This window comes from Astatotilapia calliptera, chromosome 12, assembly GCF_964374335.1.
Source record: "Astatotilapia calliptera chromosome 12, fAstCal68.1, whole genome shotgun sequence".
Classification (NCBI taxonomy): domain Eukaryota; kingdom Metazoa; phylum Chordata; class Actinopteri; order Cichliformes; family Cichlidae; genus Astatotilapia; species Astatotilapia calliptera.
In genome coordinates this window covers 36,083,486-36,099,709 of record NC_137433.1, presented here as the reverse complement: position 1 = coordinate 36,099,709, position 16,224 = coordinate 36,083,486, and the positions used below count along the sequence as shown (strand labels likewise).

General features: G+C 43.6%; 1 protein-coding gene across 1 annotated transcript in view; it reads right to left on the bottom strand.

The window, feature by feature from the left end:
* Window positions 1–643: 643 nt before the first annotated feature.
* bmp2k (BMP2 inducible kinase) overlaps window positions 644–16,224 on the bottom strand; it is a 54,310-nt gene continuing 38,729 nt past the window's right edge. Inside the window, exons 9-16 of the mRNA XM_026187690.2 lie at window positions 16,063–16,142; window positions 15,707–15,855; window positions 15,084–15,286; window positions 14,788–14,979; window positions 12,066–12,307; window positions 11,585–11,751; window positions 11,057–11,170; window positions 644–3,027 (exon numbers count right to left, since the gene is read on the bottom strand). Of these exons, the coding sequence (XP_026043475.2) occupies window positions 1,652–3,027; window positions 11,057–11,170; window positions 11,585–11,751; window positions 12,066–12,307; window positions 14,788–14,979; window positions 15,084–15,286; window positions 15,707–15,855; window positions 16,063–16,142 (2,523 nt within the window). The 3' untranslated portion in view covers window positions 644–1,651. The remainder of the gene's footprint in view (window positions 3,028–11,056; window positions 11,171–11,584; window positions 11,752–12,065; window positions 12,308–14,787; window positions 14,980–15,083; window positions 15,287–15,706; window positions 15,856–16,062; window positions 16,143–16,224) is intronic.

The window sequence follows — 16,224 nt, the reverse complement described above, 5'->3', positions numbered from 1 at the left end:
TATGATGGTGAAGCAGGCAAAATAACTTGTTGGTCAGCACCATAAATCAGTCAGCACAAAAACATGGACTGTATGAAAACTATTTTAACCAGTTAAGATTTTTATGTGGGATTTTATTTCTTTAAACATAAAGGACCGTTTTAATTATCAAACGGCTACAAAATAACCAAAAGTTCCACTCCTAGCCTGAAAAACAAACTAATCGTGTGCTGTTTTCTAATTTTTTTATGCCTCCTGGCTACAAAGATGAGCTTTAAAGCAGCGCCTCTAAATATGAATTATTTAAAGCTTGGAAAGAAAAACCGTACTGTTCAAACACCAAACTACTGCTCTCAAACTGGTAAAAACTGGTTTGAGTGGGGCTGCGCTCACAGACGGGGTTAAATGAAAACCCAAGAGAAACAAGTCGGGTTTATCTGAAGTCGCACTGTTATTTCACCCTTTCTTCTTAATTCATACCCCCAATTTTCTCAAGAGGTTTTTACATTTTAATTCTGGTACATTGACTCACGCCACCATCTTGTGGTGCTGATTGGTATTACATGAAAGTACAGCCCGGCTCTAATTCAACTTCAGTTGATATCGCTTCTGCACAACAAAGTCCTTTTTGTCATAGCAGTTATTTCTTCACATTCTGGTGACATTTTTAGTCAATTTTAAAGCTTTTACGCTACTTTTAAATATACAAATGTACAACAAGCACCTTCACAGAGCAGCTAATGTGAGCCAGTCTCACATGCACCTGTAACAGCTACAAACTTTGGGGTTGGAGCGAAAATTACTTGAAACACTTGACTGGCTTTAGTTCTTTCATGGGACTTGTTCACACTAAACCTGCAAACCTATCAGTTTACCAACGGTGAAATTCCCGATGACGTAAGATGCCGAGGTCAGTGACAATGCTGGGAAAACAGCGGTACAGCTTCTGCAGGGCTCATAAATCCTAAACTAGTCCTCTAACGTGGCTTTGTGTGTTTTATTTCTAACAGAGAAATGTTGAGTTGTAACTTACTTAAAAAAAATAAAAAACAATTAGAGTTCTTACTGCTAGAAAAAAAAGAGTTAAGATCCTAAATTTAAACCTGACCCAATTAAGAGCTCCAAGAAGAAGAACAAGATTCAATCCCTTCTAATGCATCACAAACCACACCCACATTTAGCTGCATAAAGACTACTGTGACATTATGCATAGAGAAGAATCTAATAAAGACAGAACTAAGAGGTTCAGGAAAACTCCCAAATGATTTCAAAAGACGCGCGAGGCTGACGGCGTCGTGGTTTCCGAGGTACTATGAAGCAAGGCAGAGCCGAGCTCAGGTAAGGCTTCGTGGTGCTAAAAACAAAAACATGTCGGCAGATCAGAAGGCGGGCCGGAGAGAGCTTTTCACAGCAAGACGAGCGGTCGAACGCGAAGCTCAGAATCACATTTTTCTTTTGGTTCCAAACAGCGTTCAGATGCAGCATTAAAGGCTTTTCAAAAACATGTGCAGCTGAAGGATATGTGGAAACGCCACTCGCACTCCACAGGGTTTGTTATCCGGACTCTGGTGTATTAAAACGCTCTTAGAAAAAAGTTTTAGCTTGTTGGTTAAAAATGATCCCAAACCAAGAAAAGGAAAGCAGCCGACAGAGCGGGAAGACGCAGGTGGAGTCACTGCTTTGAGGGGAAAGGTGCGGCTCCGAAGGGGTCGAGGTCCAGCGGCTGTGAGGGCGCCGCCTGCTGCTGAGGTCCACTGTGGATGACCAGTTCTGTGAAGGGCACCGCCCCGAAGTCATCCATGATTCGGCTCTCTCCGTGCAGAGAGCCCGTCCAGGACTTACCGTTGGCCGTGCTGATGTCGCCTTTTCCGTCGCTGAGGCCTTGGTACTGGCTGTGTCGGCCGCCGTCCTGAGGGTGGAAGGGTTTGGCTCCAAACGGGTCTAAAAGGGCGTCGTCCACCGGCAGAGACGCTCCCTCGGCCATCGTTATATCCACACTGATGTTCTCCTTAGAGTCAGAGGTGCTGAGGAACTCGTTGCTGCTCTGCGAGTCTCTGCGGCCGACCTTCTTGTGTCTGCGGACTCGTTCGGGCGTGCGATAGGTCGGCTTGTTAGTCTTGCGCCCTCCCGTCGGTGTGCCGTGGTGCCGCTTGCCGTTGCTGCCCCCAGCCGTGGCTTCCTGTTTGGTCTTCCGCTGGCGGGATGACAGCTTCTGAAGGCTGCGCTGCTTCAGCCTCTGCTGCTGAGGACTCGCCGACTCCTCGAAGGGCGTCCGGAAGATGTCTTCGGCACTTCTGGAGGTGGTGGGAGGTTGGGCGGTGGGGCTTGGCTGGAAGGGAGAGAAGCCAAAAACATCGATGCCCTCAGGAGAAACTGGCGGCGTTTGGCCCATGGGGACGTCACCGCCACTCCTGCTCGACCTCGAGAGGTTCCGGCTGAACGGCGCTTTGGTAAAAACGTCAAACTCGTCTGCCGCCTGCTGCTCATGGCCGACCTTGAAAGGCGCTTTAGTGAAGATATCTGTGACCTCTGGAGGTTCCACAGGTGAAGCTCCTCCGACAAAGGGCACGGCACCAAAAACATCCACAGGCTCCACAGCTCTCACTCCACCAGGGGACTCTGGGGGCGTGATCAGAGCCATCCCAGAAGGAGGACTCCTGGTGGCAGCAGTCGCTCCTTTAGCTCCTGCAGGTTTCTTTGAGCGGTTCTTCACCCTGCTGGCATCATAGTCTGAATCTGAGCTGTGTTTGTCTTCATCCTCCTCTCCCTCCTCCTCAGAGTCCATCAGCAAAGGCCTCTGTCCAAAATTCTCTGGCTCGGTGTCTTCACCATGCTCGCTGTTCAACGCCTCCTCTTCCTCCGGCTCTTCGTCCTCGCTGCTCTTAGGTGAAGGAGGGTCAGACTCGAAGTCGCTGTCGGACTCGTCGCCAGGCCTGCAGTTGGTCTTCCTGCTCGGTTTGTGCTCCTTGTGGGTCGGCTGCAGACTCTCAGCAGGTTCAGGAACGCCGACCTCCTCGCTGGTCGGCTCGGCCTTCTGCGCACTGGTACCTGCAGAAACAAAACACAGATAATACAGATGTTAACCCCTGATCCTTCCAGATGTTTGATAGTTTTAACAACTGCCAAGTCAGATTTCTTGAAGGCATCCAACCCTTTTCTGATCTCTCCAAAAACAAAACTCAGTTTTCCATTTAGAAAACCTCACAAACCTGCAATGACTTCAGATCACACAAAACCAGTCAGAATAATAACACTGCAGGATGTGTAACTCAAGTCTTTGCTACTCGTGTGTCTCGACAAAAACAAAGAAAGAAATCAGATCAGGACCAATCCCCCAAAACTCCTGTGCAACGTTAACATAAAAGAGCTATTTTATGGAAAATCGGTGACATCTCCCAGCTGGCAGCAGGTTTAACATGCCTACATTAGAAAATGATTTTGACACAGGAGGACTCGCAGGCAGAAGACGAGGCTGGTATCAGAACGCAGGTCATAAAAGATTTTTTCATATGACTGAGCAGCATCCATCCCACATGCTGTCGAGACCCCTAAACGTTTTACCCAGTGAATTCCACAGAGCAGGCATCCAGGGTCTCAATGCCAGTTTCTGTTCCTCTACAAAGTGAAATATTTTGGCTGTGACTCATAAGAATAATTTTATTGATCCCAAAGGGAGATTCATAGTTTTTACCCGTGTCTTGGAGAGGTTAAAGTTTTTTAAAAAACTGAGCTTAAATGAGGCAGCTGTTAAAATTTCATGTAGATTATCTCGTGAAGTTGTTGTAAACGCCGAGGCGCTCTGGTTTCACATTTTTCTTATCCAACATCATTTTAAGGTTACGCCGAACACATGAAAACACGGAGTGAGTCGCTTGTATGAGTGACACTCAGGCAGTCTGAGTCTAATGCTCTACAGTTCCTCCTTTTCTTTTCATTTCTATGTAGAAAAACTATTTTGGTCCGAAATCGATCTTTCCTTCTCGTCTTCGTCCGCCGCCTCTCAGACTGCTTCCATCCATCGTTGTTACCAACCTTCAGCTCACTCTGGCCGGCGGTGCCCTCTGAAGAGCTGATATCAGAGCTGTCTTGTTTAAGAGCTCCAGTCTGTGCTGCACTGGTGTTTGAGCTCTGCCTCCTGTTGTCCACATTACACCTGAATCACCGTGTGAACGCATTTTGAATTTTGCAGGAAAACTGTTCAAATGTGTCCAAATGGGTGAAAACTGATTGTTGTTTTTGTGAAACAACAACTGATTCAATTTTGCTAAAATCAAAAGTCAATGATAAGTGACAGACCGAGTCCTGATGCCTTCCGCTGCTTCTTCGACCGCTGTATTATGGAGGCATTACCCAGGATTACTCTGCTTATACGCCAACCTCCCCACACAAACAAATGCCCAAAAGTTTGCCTTATACTGAAGCAGAAGTGCAATCGCAAAAGTCAATATGGTCTAAAAGCTGCTCCGACTTCTCATCTCTGATCCTGCCATAAGAAGAGCGAGCTTAGAGGCCGGGGAAATAAGACGAGCAGCTTTTCAAGATTCACAGAATTACTTTTAAAGTTTAGAGATTTAAGCTGCGAGCCTCCCTTTAGACTTGAAAAAGGAAGCTTTGTTCTCTTATTTAAACTCTGCATTTTTGGAAATTCTTACATGTATTTTGGCATTTGGAGGAAAAATTTCTGCCTTCAGTGTGTAAATTTATGTCCAAGAGATTTGCATAATGGCAACTTAGAAATTATCCTAATTAGCGAGTGGATAGTCTCCAATTGTATTGAAGATAAACGATGCCATATACAATGAGCCAATTCATTGTTCCCTATTAGAGGAACGCTGGGAAAAAGAGAAAAAGAGAACGACCCCCTGCTGCGAACATGAAAATGGAAACCAAGCGTCCAAACTGGCAGGACGTGACGGCGGATCAGCCAAAAGCTTTGCTGCCGATAAATCAAACAAGGCAGCACTCAAAGATAAGAAGTCCGAGCTGCTCTGCATCTGCTCGGCCCACCCGGATTAGAACTTGTAATCATGCTCACCTCCCGGAACGAGGCGATCCCGCCAAACAATAGAAACATCTTTAATCATGAGAGAAGATGTCAGAGCCACGCGGATTTGTTTTGTGTTTCTCCGGTGGGGTGGGGGGAGATTCTGAAGGATTACAGGCTGCGTCTGATCTCTTAAAGATACAAATAAGTGGCGAAAACATGCGTGTGATTGTTCTCTTGTGTGACGGGAGATAAAATCTGTTAGAAATGAGCGAGAGCAGCAGGGGCTTACAGAAGTCTGTTCCCTCGCCGAACAACCGCCGCCGAGCACAGATTGATTTGACGAGGCCGCCGAGAGGTGAACCCAGCGACGGCGAGCCAAACGGGAACGCCCACATTGCATTTTATCCTGCAGGGTTCAGGTTAACGATTTTGGAGAGGGACGTGTCTGTAAAACTGTAGCTGCTGGATGGTCTGGAACGCCTCCTCTATCCAGTACACCGTGTCGATTCCTACATGCATTTAGATGAGGGAGGAGAGGCGGCTGTAGGAGGATGAACAGGTGCAGTGTTTGTACAGGTGTGCCTCAGAGGTGGAATATACAAATCTTGTCCTTTTGATCTTGTTTCAGTCATTCAAGATGAAAACTTGTTTGTGCAACTCATCACTTTGCATCACGCCAAATTAAAATTGACCCTAAACAGAAAACACGATGAGCACCTGTTACACCTGAAGCAATGAAATTAAGGAAAAAAAAAATATTTTATGAATCAGTTGTGCGACGCGTCGTATTTAACTGACATCACTTCAGGCCTGTGAGATCTAAATCATCATTGCTGTCAGAATTTGCTTTTCCCCCCACTAATGGGGGACAAAGATACTTCTAAAAAGTATTTACTTTGCTTCAAAAAGCCCTTTCTGGGTTCTTCCAAACCACAGAATCAGGGTTGGGGCGAAGGAACTTCAGCGAGTTGTAATAATAGTTGATACACCTGTGGTCTCAACTCCTTCCTCGCATCTCTGGTAAGAGGGGCTACGACACAATGAGAAAGGGGGCTTGATTGACAAATGAAAGCGTGCGTGTGCACTGCTGGATCGTCCATCGTGAACTGCAGCATATTCAAAGCCTCTTTGATAAATCTTTGCTGTATAGTTTTACTCACAGCATCCTGATAGACTGATATCCAAATATGGTCAAAATTCCACCACAGACAGAAGGAAATGACGAGAACATGAAAGTTTGTCCAGAACTAAACCTGCAAACAAGGATTAACCACACTGAACTCACCATGTTCAGAGCTTTAATCTCCATCGGGTTTCCAGCAAACTAGGCATAGGGGCAAAGTCAGATTCACATCTACCCCTTTATATGGAAGATTCATCGATTTAACAGGAGAACTGCAGCCAAAATGCATGTAGGAGACTTGAAAATGTCTTTGTTGCCAAAGGTTGCAGAAATGCACCCTTAACCAAGCGAGTGAAGGACACATGCGTCGCTGCTTCTGTTTCACACTCTGTTTTGCCAACCAGCCGTTGCACAGCATCTCAAACATGCTCAGCTTTCAGTTCGAGCTAGACGGGGCGACACTTAAGACAGCCATCCTAACATCAGGAACATCTTGCTCGTGGTGTAGTGGTGGAGAGACTCTAAGCTTCTCTTTAAGGATAAAAAAGGAACCAAAGTGAGTATTGATTTTGGATGTTTTTTATTCATCAGTAACATTCTATAAAGAAGTACATTCACACTCACAGTATGATACAGGACCTTTTACATAGTCTGCTGCAAAAACAAGAAAACTACTGATCTATAGGTTGTTGTCTTTCTGCAGAAGAGGTACCAGGAGCTGCTGGAGTCAACTAAAGCTGAAGAGCTGTGACATTTTTCCAACACTTCTAATGAGAATTAAAGTTTAAAAAAAAAAAAAAATCCAATAGTTTTAGTCATCTTATTGGAGGCTTCCTAACACATCTGCATGATTTAAGGCTAACAAAAAATAAAACAAAAATATAGTAACAAAGGGGGGGAAACATCGCCCCAAGACAGAGAGGAAAGAGCACAGAAAAGTTGCAAATGTAAACAATATAAAACAACATCATCCTACAGATCCTGGGACAGTACTTCCTGTTTTGCTGCACTTTCAAAATAAAATAAAGTGCATTAATAACACTGACTGTCCCTTTCACTTGTTTTTAGCTCTGATGGTTCGCTTGTCCGAGCTATAGACCCATCCACCAATACACATGAACAAGATGTTTCTGAGAATGGCTGTCTCACTAAATGAAGAATGAAAAGAAAGTAAACAAATAAAACAAATAATTAAAAAAATAAAAACCAAAACTTAAATGAAGCAGTTTTTCCAAAAAAAGGCCCCAGTAAAGGCAGGCAGTGACATGAGCGGAAAAATGAGGTGGAACAGAAGCATCAAGCAGCTTTAACTCCAAACTTACCTTCAGCTAAACACAAATTACCACCGACTATATTCATTACAATGTGATATGGTTCATGTGTGCACGGATGAGTGCCAAGGGAAATGCTCACTTGCTGACCTAAGGCGGATAAACAGCAGCACAGTGAGGATCAACAAACATACAGCCCTTTAGGATTGTATGGATTCAAATATATATAAAAAGAAAGAATAAAACAAATAAAAAAAAAAGAATAAATCAAAATTTCCTCAATTTTTGACCAAAAATCAACATTTAAACAAGAGAATGTGCCATCAGCCAGTTGTATTCAACATAAAACTATTAAAACAATAACGAAAGTTAGAGTCAAGTCGAGCTGTGGCAGCTCCCTATCAAAATCATCATCCTTTATATGAGTGGGATCTACTTTAATCACTTGTTTGGTCCATTGTTGTGGCAAAGAAAGAAAAAAAAAAACCCCCACATCCTTTCATTAACCATCCAAGTTTTTGTATCCACTATAATTTTCTAAGCAGGTAAATTAACTGCATGAAAACAGAGTAAATCTGTCATGGATAAAGGAAAGTTTTTCAAAGAAATCCTTTTACGTAACCACACTCGCTCATTTTAGCGGATAAATTAGTCACTTAAAGGTTAAGATTACCTATAACATGTCGTAATCCGCCGTGACATCGGGTACGGGGAAGGCCAATTACACATTTTCTGATTCGACCTCATAAAGTTACTCAGAGATCTTTAAGGGTTACGACGGGCACCCTGTTATCCGCGCTTGATAGAGTTAAAGTCAGATTTTATGGAAGTTCCTGTAAAGTAAATCAGCACACTGGTCTTTTTATAAAATGTAGTTCCTTTGTTAAAAAAATTAAATAAAAATACTGTCAGCTGTTGGTCATCAAAGAGGATTAAAATCAACTTCCCCACAGGCACAAGTACAAGTCGCCAACACCAGAAACACTTAAATCACAAACTGGATATTTATTAGGGTTTAACGCTCAGAAGCAGAGCTGCAGGGGACCAGCAGGTGGAGCTGGAGCCCGATATCGAATCACGGAAAATAAAACCTGACCCGATCCGGTTTTTAAAGTCGGCAGCGGGCTTTAAAACAACAAAACACTAAACTAACCAACTGATGGCACAAACACGAGCGAAGAGGCTGCTCCAAAATTTGCTGCAAATTTTTTCATGCCAGCCTGAAGGAATGAGTCCCAACAAAGTGGGTTCTGCATCAGCTCGGTACAAGAGTCCCTTTTCTTGTTTTTTGGCTTCTTTTTTGGTTTTTCGTTTTATCCAATTTGAACTTGTATAGATTTTTATATTCCTTAAGTAATAAGTGAAGACGATAAAATATTTCCACACTTACATTCAAGTGCTTATAGGGTTATATTGCATTGTCATCTTGTCTTAATCTACTCTAAGATGGATTTGCATTAAGCCTGCGTGTTTGAGATGAATTTACTGTAGAGAGAGAGAAAAGAAAAAAACACTCACTCTCCTTTAGAAAATAAAATGTTTCAGGATTAATCATTAAATATATTCCATTAATTATAAACAGCGTGTCTAAATCACCTATCAAAACATTAATCAATTCACATTTAAGGAGCAGGAAGAGTACAGAGGCACAGAAGCTTATTGCTGCCACAGATGTGATAAATGTAGAAATACTGCGCTCAGATATTCACATTGCTTTAACAAGGCTGTGATCTGTGTTAGGGAAGAAGGGGAGGGGGGGTGAACCACAAGCAGTCTGGTTAATGAAGCCAAATCAGAAGAACTAATCATCAGGTTATGACGTCGGCCTCCACAGTAAAGTGCTCACTCCACATGTGAAGAACATTTGAGGCTTCGGGAAAACTATTGTGCAACGTGTGAGGAATCTTTGCAGTTTCAATGGCCGCGCAGGGGCGACAGTATCGCCATGTAAACAAACGGCAACGAGCCATAACTTTGGAAGTTCAAGTTTGCTTTTTTCCCCTCCTCAAAGTGGAGTTTGTTAGTACCAGGGCTGAGCGATGGTTCGACAGACGTCGTAATAATACAGGAGCTGAAAGATGGGTGTGAGATCATCTCAGCTACATGTTTCAGTCCCTAACACCAAATATATAGCACCAACTCTCCGATATGGTAAATCATGCAAAATAAAACATGTTTACAAAGCTGCGAGTAAAACAGACGCTTTCGGACCAAAGAGTTCCAACAATCAGAGCTTTTCTTCTTCCTTTCTGATGAAAACTGAGTTGAATAGAAAAACTTAGAAAAGACAGACCAAGGAAGGAGCTGTGGGGGTTGTAATTTACTACGCAGTAATACTGTCCTTCACTGCCTCACTGTGAGTGACTCCTTGATGTACAGGACTGGTTTAAATCTATGGATCTTCCCAGGAACGCAGCTGGACTTCACAGTGATGACAACCGTTATTTAGCTCTCTCATTTTGCCAATACAATAGTTAGTGTGTGCCCGTTTTTCCATTTTATTAGCAAACTACGGAAATGCTCCAACTCGGCTCTGAAGTCAGAAAAATGACAATATTTGACCTGATGAGTCCAAATCAGGTTCTTAAAGCCTGGACCAATGTCTCTGTGTTTTACTCTAATTTTATTTATCTGTTTATTTGTAAATATACAAGTTGTCAGTGCTGCCACAGCAAACACCAACGTCACTAAAGGCTCCTCTTGTGCTGGAGTTGTCTGTAAACTTTATGGCCTCATTCCTGAAGTGCAGACATGCAGAAAGGTGCGACTTCCTGTCAGAGTCGAAGGAACTGCAAAAGTCCGAAAGCAGCTCAAGCGTTTGGCTGAACACCGAATAACCCGCTTTAATAAGACGACTGTAATACTGTTAAATTCAAATGGTGCTATAATGAATTTGCTGCAAAATTTAACACCACGAAGAAAAAAAATATTCTTATGACTCCTGAAATTCTTTTAATTAGATGGCCTTTGTATTCATTTATTCACCAGTCAGAAACTAAATAACTGACATTTAAACATCACTCAGCCCTTTGTAGTACCAACCACGTGACATTTCATATTGCTTTTAAACAGCAATTTCATCCAGCTCTTGTCCAAGCTGGACACAGAAGTTTTTGATTCTCACCAAACTTTTTTAATGCACTTTTATTCAAAGTGTAATTTAATCCAAAGTGCCTCACAATGAGCACATACCTCTGACTGTTCTGTGTTAGTACCTTGCTCCAGCCGCGTGGAGAGAGACGTGTTTATGAGTGGACTTCCATCTGACTTGCATAAAGGTTTGTTCCAACGGGACATTATATTTTCATTAATAAGCCTTCTGTTAAACTTCACTGCATTGAATGCATCGACACACCTGCTACTCCTTCGCTTCCTATTTTAACCACAGGAGGAGCAAAAGCTGCAATTTGCTTTTTTAAAATCATTATTATTATTAATAATATGATTCATAATGACAGCATAAGTGCATCTAAATCTTCCAACTAACATTAGGAAACAACACAAATCTGGCTGATCATTGGTTTTAAATGGCCCACTGCTGGGTCCTTGTGGCATAGGAGCTTCTGACCAGAGGTCAGGTGAGGGGAGAAGACTGGGATTGGGGGGGGGGGGGGGGGGCAGGAAGAGGACAGACTGGGGGAGGCAGGTGGCTCCACAGTGTTGGGTCCTCACGGTAGAGACTCCTCTAAGACTTGCCTGCGTTGGCCACAAATGGGACTGAGCCGAAGAGATCCTCTGGAGGAAGGGGCTTGGCTGCGGCAGGCGGCGGTCGGTCAGTTTCCACGCTCGTTGTCCTCTCCGCTGGCTTTTCTGTACATAAAAGATCACAATTAGATATCTACAGCTACGAGGTGATAGAAGTAGTTTTGAAATTAAATATTGTTGCATATGATTGTGGGTGTTACTGATAAATGTTCCCTCAAATATGTACAGACTCCCACAGCTCTGAGAATACACTCAGTAAGAGCACAATGCCCAAAATCTGCTATTTTAACAACAGAAAAATGTTTATTCTCCATCTGGTTAAAAAGCTAAATAAACACGGTGATACACAATCATGTGGTTCACATGCCAGATTTTTCCCTTTATCTGAAAAAGACATTAACGAGGAGCTGAAATGTTTACAGAAAATTTCTCCGTCTACGGCAACACTTTTCAAACAATCACCTCTTTTCTTTCTTTTCTTGAAATGACAAAAGAGTTAAAACGTTAGAGTTCACTTGCTTGCTCTGAGCATGTCAAATTCCCGGTCAAGCAGCTCCTCCTCGGTCAATTTAGAAAAGTTGTCCTCTCCGAAAGGGTTCCAGCCTGACATATCGGGAGGGTTGCTGACTGCACTGCTGCAGCTCTGCAAAGGAGGGGTGACCCCATCTGTGGACAGCAGAGGGTTCCTACGGCAGAGAGGGGACAGCAAACAGACCACGTTAGAGACAATACCAATCAGATATTTCTAAGACTTCACAAACTGCATGCGTTTTCCAAACAACCGATAGGACTGAAAAAACCCAATGCTGAAGTGAGAACAAACGGCTGAGGTCACGGTGCTTGCATCCATCTTCAACATACAGATGATTAATGTAAATCCCATTTTCACATCACATAAAAACTTTCTATATGCTTAAAAATGGAAAGAAGGGAAATACTCTCACATGTAGAAGGAAACCAATCTAATTTCACTTCCACAAACAGATTCAAAGGACATTACCTGGGGTTAGTGTATGAGGGATCTACAGGAGATGGCCCCCCCATCTGGCAAGTACCAGCTCCAGTTCCTGTGGTGGGTGTGGTCGCATTGTAGGAACCCAGAGGGATCTGGAACTCAAGAGGGGAAGACATATAGGGGAGAGGCTGCTGAGCAGGATGATGCTGCTGCTGCTGTGGATGTTGTTGATGATGTTGCTGATGCTGCTGTTGTTGCTGGACAAAAGCCTGTTGGTACTGTTGCAGCTGTTAGGGAAGGAAGAGAGGGAGAAGAAGGGGGGGAGGGAATGAGGGACGGACCATTGATTTCATGGCGCATTATGATGATGAAATGTTGTTAGAAACCAGTTCTGGATTTGGAAAGCTGGGGACACGGTGGAGGGGAGGGATGAGGGAATGAAAGTCAAAACAGCACATCGAACACCAAACTGAACACATCAACTAATAACGACTAACTCAAACTATGGCTGACAGATCAATTTTCTGGCCAATCAGAGAGTCCGAAACACTTCGAAACAAGATGCTCAAGTCAGTTAAAGTTCTGGGGTATTGATCTGGTCAACCACACGTGGGAGATTCCAGGAGACAATCGTTTCAGGAGAGCTGGACAGGGCCACAGAAGGCCCTTAACCCATCAGCAGGGCCGGTATCGACTTCTTTGTACAAGGTGGAACAGGATGAACACTGCCAGAACCCTACAGAAGGCCACTGGTGTGAATATTTCGGACCAAACAACCAAAAAGAGACTTCACGAGGTTGGCAGTTCCAACACTGGCACCCTGTGCTTTTCACAGAAGAGAGCAGGTTCACCCTGAGCACATGTGACAGACGTGAAGGGGTCTGGAGAAGGCGTGGAGAATGCGATGCTGCACGTAACATCGTTCAGCATGAACAGTTTGGTGCTATGGTCCATGATGGTCTGGGAAGGGATATCCATAGGCAACATCACCCTAACTGCCAGAAGGTGTGAGGATCAAAGCCTTGGACCCACAGTCAAACCCTACACTGGAGCAGTGGGTCCAGGGTTCCTCCTGGTGCACGACAACGCTTGGAGGATACAGGAATTGATAACATTGACCGTCCCTTAACGCTCGCCTGACCTAAATCCAATAGAAAACCTCTGGGTCTTCATGTTTAGGGTCATCCAATCACTCATGATCTGGGAAGAGATCCCAGAGGACACCATCCATCACCTCATTAAGAGCATGCATACAAGCGCACAGGGGACAAGTACCTTTTTAAGTTGCTGCAATGAAATTTTTGCAAAATGGACCAGTCTGCTGCATCAGTTTTTCACTGATTTTCAGTGCGTCTTTGAATTCAGGGCTCTGCAGGTTAATAATTTTAAGTTCTATAAAATGATGTAGCAGTTTTACCCAGTCCATATCAGTGCAGATATCTAGCATAATTTGTTCCCCCATTGCAGTCTCATGTGTTTCCAAAGTGTTCCTTTAATTTGTTTGAGTAGTATATAAATAAATTCTGCAAATGACGACGAAATGAAAAAATACAGTTTATGGTTCACCTTTTTCTCTAAATCCTCTAGTCATCCAACACTTTCTCCACTCTCCAAGTTTGTAAAGCAGTTTTTTCCACACTGCTGTTGTGCATTTAAAGTACCGCACAAATGAAACTGATCCAATGTCATTAAACCATATTACAAATGTGCAACGCGTCTTCCTCACAATAAGGAGCAGGTCTAAGATCGGTGTGGAAATGCTGCTTTTTAAACACTAAGCAGGTATCTTGGGAATAAGAACAGTAATTCTGAGCACTCGCCTCTTCCCCCGAATATGAACCGCTTCATATGTCAGAACGCAACATAGATAAAACTGCTCCATTTCACCCTCTGTTCGATCCCCTCGTGGCTTCGCTCAGACCAGATTGCCTCTGAAATAAAACAGATGGTACGCGCTCGGTGGGAAACAGACTAAAAATTACGCCGCCCTTACAGTGCACATTTGGAGGACCTGTGTTTGTGTGTTTGATTCAGTAAATACTAGTTTTCAGAATATTTGGACAGATTCAGTAGGAAGTTTGAGCGTCTGCTTCCAATGCTGCTTGGCACAGACGTGAGGAGATTCGAGGGAGGAGGACTGGCTGCCAGTGTTTGGAACAGAGAGCAAATTTAGGCCATTATGACATTAAATGAAATATTCAGCTCCGTGTTATTTCACGCTGTGTCTCCATGTGTTTCGCTGTCATTTGCTCAAACTATTTACTGCAGTTTTGGATAAAGTCTTCTGCTCTGAAATGCTGTCACGTTTTTTTTTTCCAGTCGCTTGAACAAAAAGCAAATTCAATTTGATGGCTGTCGATTCAAGAGCAGACTCCACATAAGCCAAGCCGCACAAGGCCAAAAAGGGGCCACATGTTTGTTGATATGGCCAGAACAAACTGAGAATTTGAAATTGAGATCTGTCCAAGTCAAGTATTACCTTCTTGATTTTTAAATATTGAGCATTGGAGCTACATGACTACAGGTAGATAGACTGGGAGCCATTTCTGCTGTTTGGTGTCTGGGTCTTGGCTGCAGACCCAGCTCTCTTCAGCAGGAGAAACTGCATGAGCACTGGAAGTGGTCCACAGGTGCGCAAAACAAAGATGATGTTGAATTAAACCAAACGTCCTTTTTAAACATAACGAATGCAGTCACCAAAGTTTAGGGTATCTTATTGCATCACTGGGGGTTTTGGCGTCACATCTAGACCTCTGAAAGGACTCACCATGGCGGCGTACTGAGCCTGAGCAACCTGCTGCTGATACATCATCTGCTGCTGCTGCTGCTGTTGGAGCATGGCCTGTTGTTGCTGCTGCTGAAGCATGGCCTGTTGCTGCTGCTGTTGCTGGAGCATGGCCTGTTGCTGCTGCTGCTGCTGCTGCTGAAGCTGAAGCGACTGCTGCACAGCCTGTTGGTACTGAAGTCAAAATTAAAAAAAAAAAAAAGTTTGGAAAACATTGCCTCCAAGTGATGGCTTAAAAATGACTGATGCGTAATAACTGGGATCATGGTGTGACGTACCTGGAGGTATTGGAGTTGATGTGCATTTGCATGTTGTTGCTGCACTGCCTGGTGGTGGTGGTGATGCTGTTGTAGCTGCTGCAGACGCAAATCACCAGGTTGTAGCTGCTGCAGGACTCTGTGTTGTTGACTGCTGGCCTGTGGCTGAGGCTGTTGCTGAGGCTGAGACTGTATGGATGGTTGCCCAGAGCCAGGAGTGGGAGCTGAGAGGTACAGATGAACAGTGTTTGTTCTTTAGACTCCAGAAAAGGAAATAACAAGTAAATCTAAATTCAGGATATCGAGGGGTTTATATATTCAGATATCACATGGTGACGAGAGCTGAGCCGGTTGCTGATTTACCAGTCAATCAACATTCTGCCTACATCCACAGATGAGGATGCAGGCAATGAGCAAAACATTGCAGCATTATCCTCATTTGGAAGATATTTAGTTCGGGAATTTATGCATAAATAAATAATCATAAATAATTTTCAGTAATTTTAAGAAATGTGTTTTGGTTTGTTTGAAAATAATATGTGTATATAGTCTGTACTGTATTTAGTCAAAATAAAGACTTTTAACAAACTCCTTTAAGACATTTTCTTAGATATAAAAATCCATCCTACTGATGTTTAACAAACCTTTCTGGCCGTTGCTGACGGGTGCTGAAGGCACGGTCATCTTGACAGGGGTGACAGTGTTAGTGAGAGGCAGGACATTACTGTTTGCAGCCTTTGGCCGCTGTCTGGGAGCTATCGATGTTTCCGTTGGGCCCACAGAGTCTGTGATCCTGTAAAGGAGGAAGCAAAAGTGTCCCTCAGCATGTGCAGGAAGAACTGTACTATGTGCGTTTGTAACAGCTGACAGGCTGTGATCTCAAGAGGTAAAAAAAACAAAAAAACAACAACAATAAAATAAAAAATGAATACATAAGATTAAAGTAATCCATCATTTCCATTTTCAGTTTATACATAATAAAACTGTCGGTGAGCAGCACCTGGCTTTCGTCAAGCTCTTCTTAGCAGCGACCTCGCTGGCTGTCAGAGGCTCAGGGAGTGACGTCGGGATGGGAGAGTTCTAGATAAACAGCAGGGAGGTTCATTTTAATAAGCCAGTGAGGAAAGGCTAAAGACATGCTGACTGTTTTATGCCTGTGACT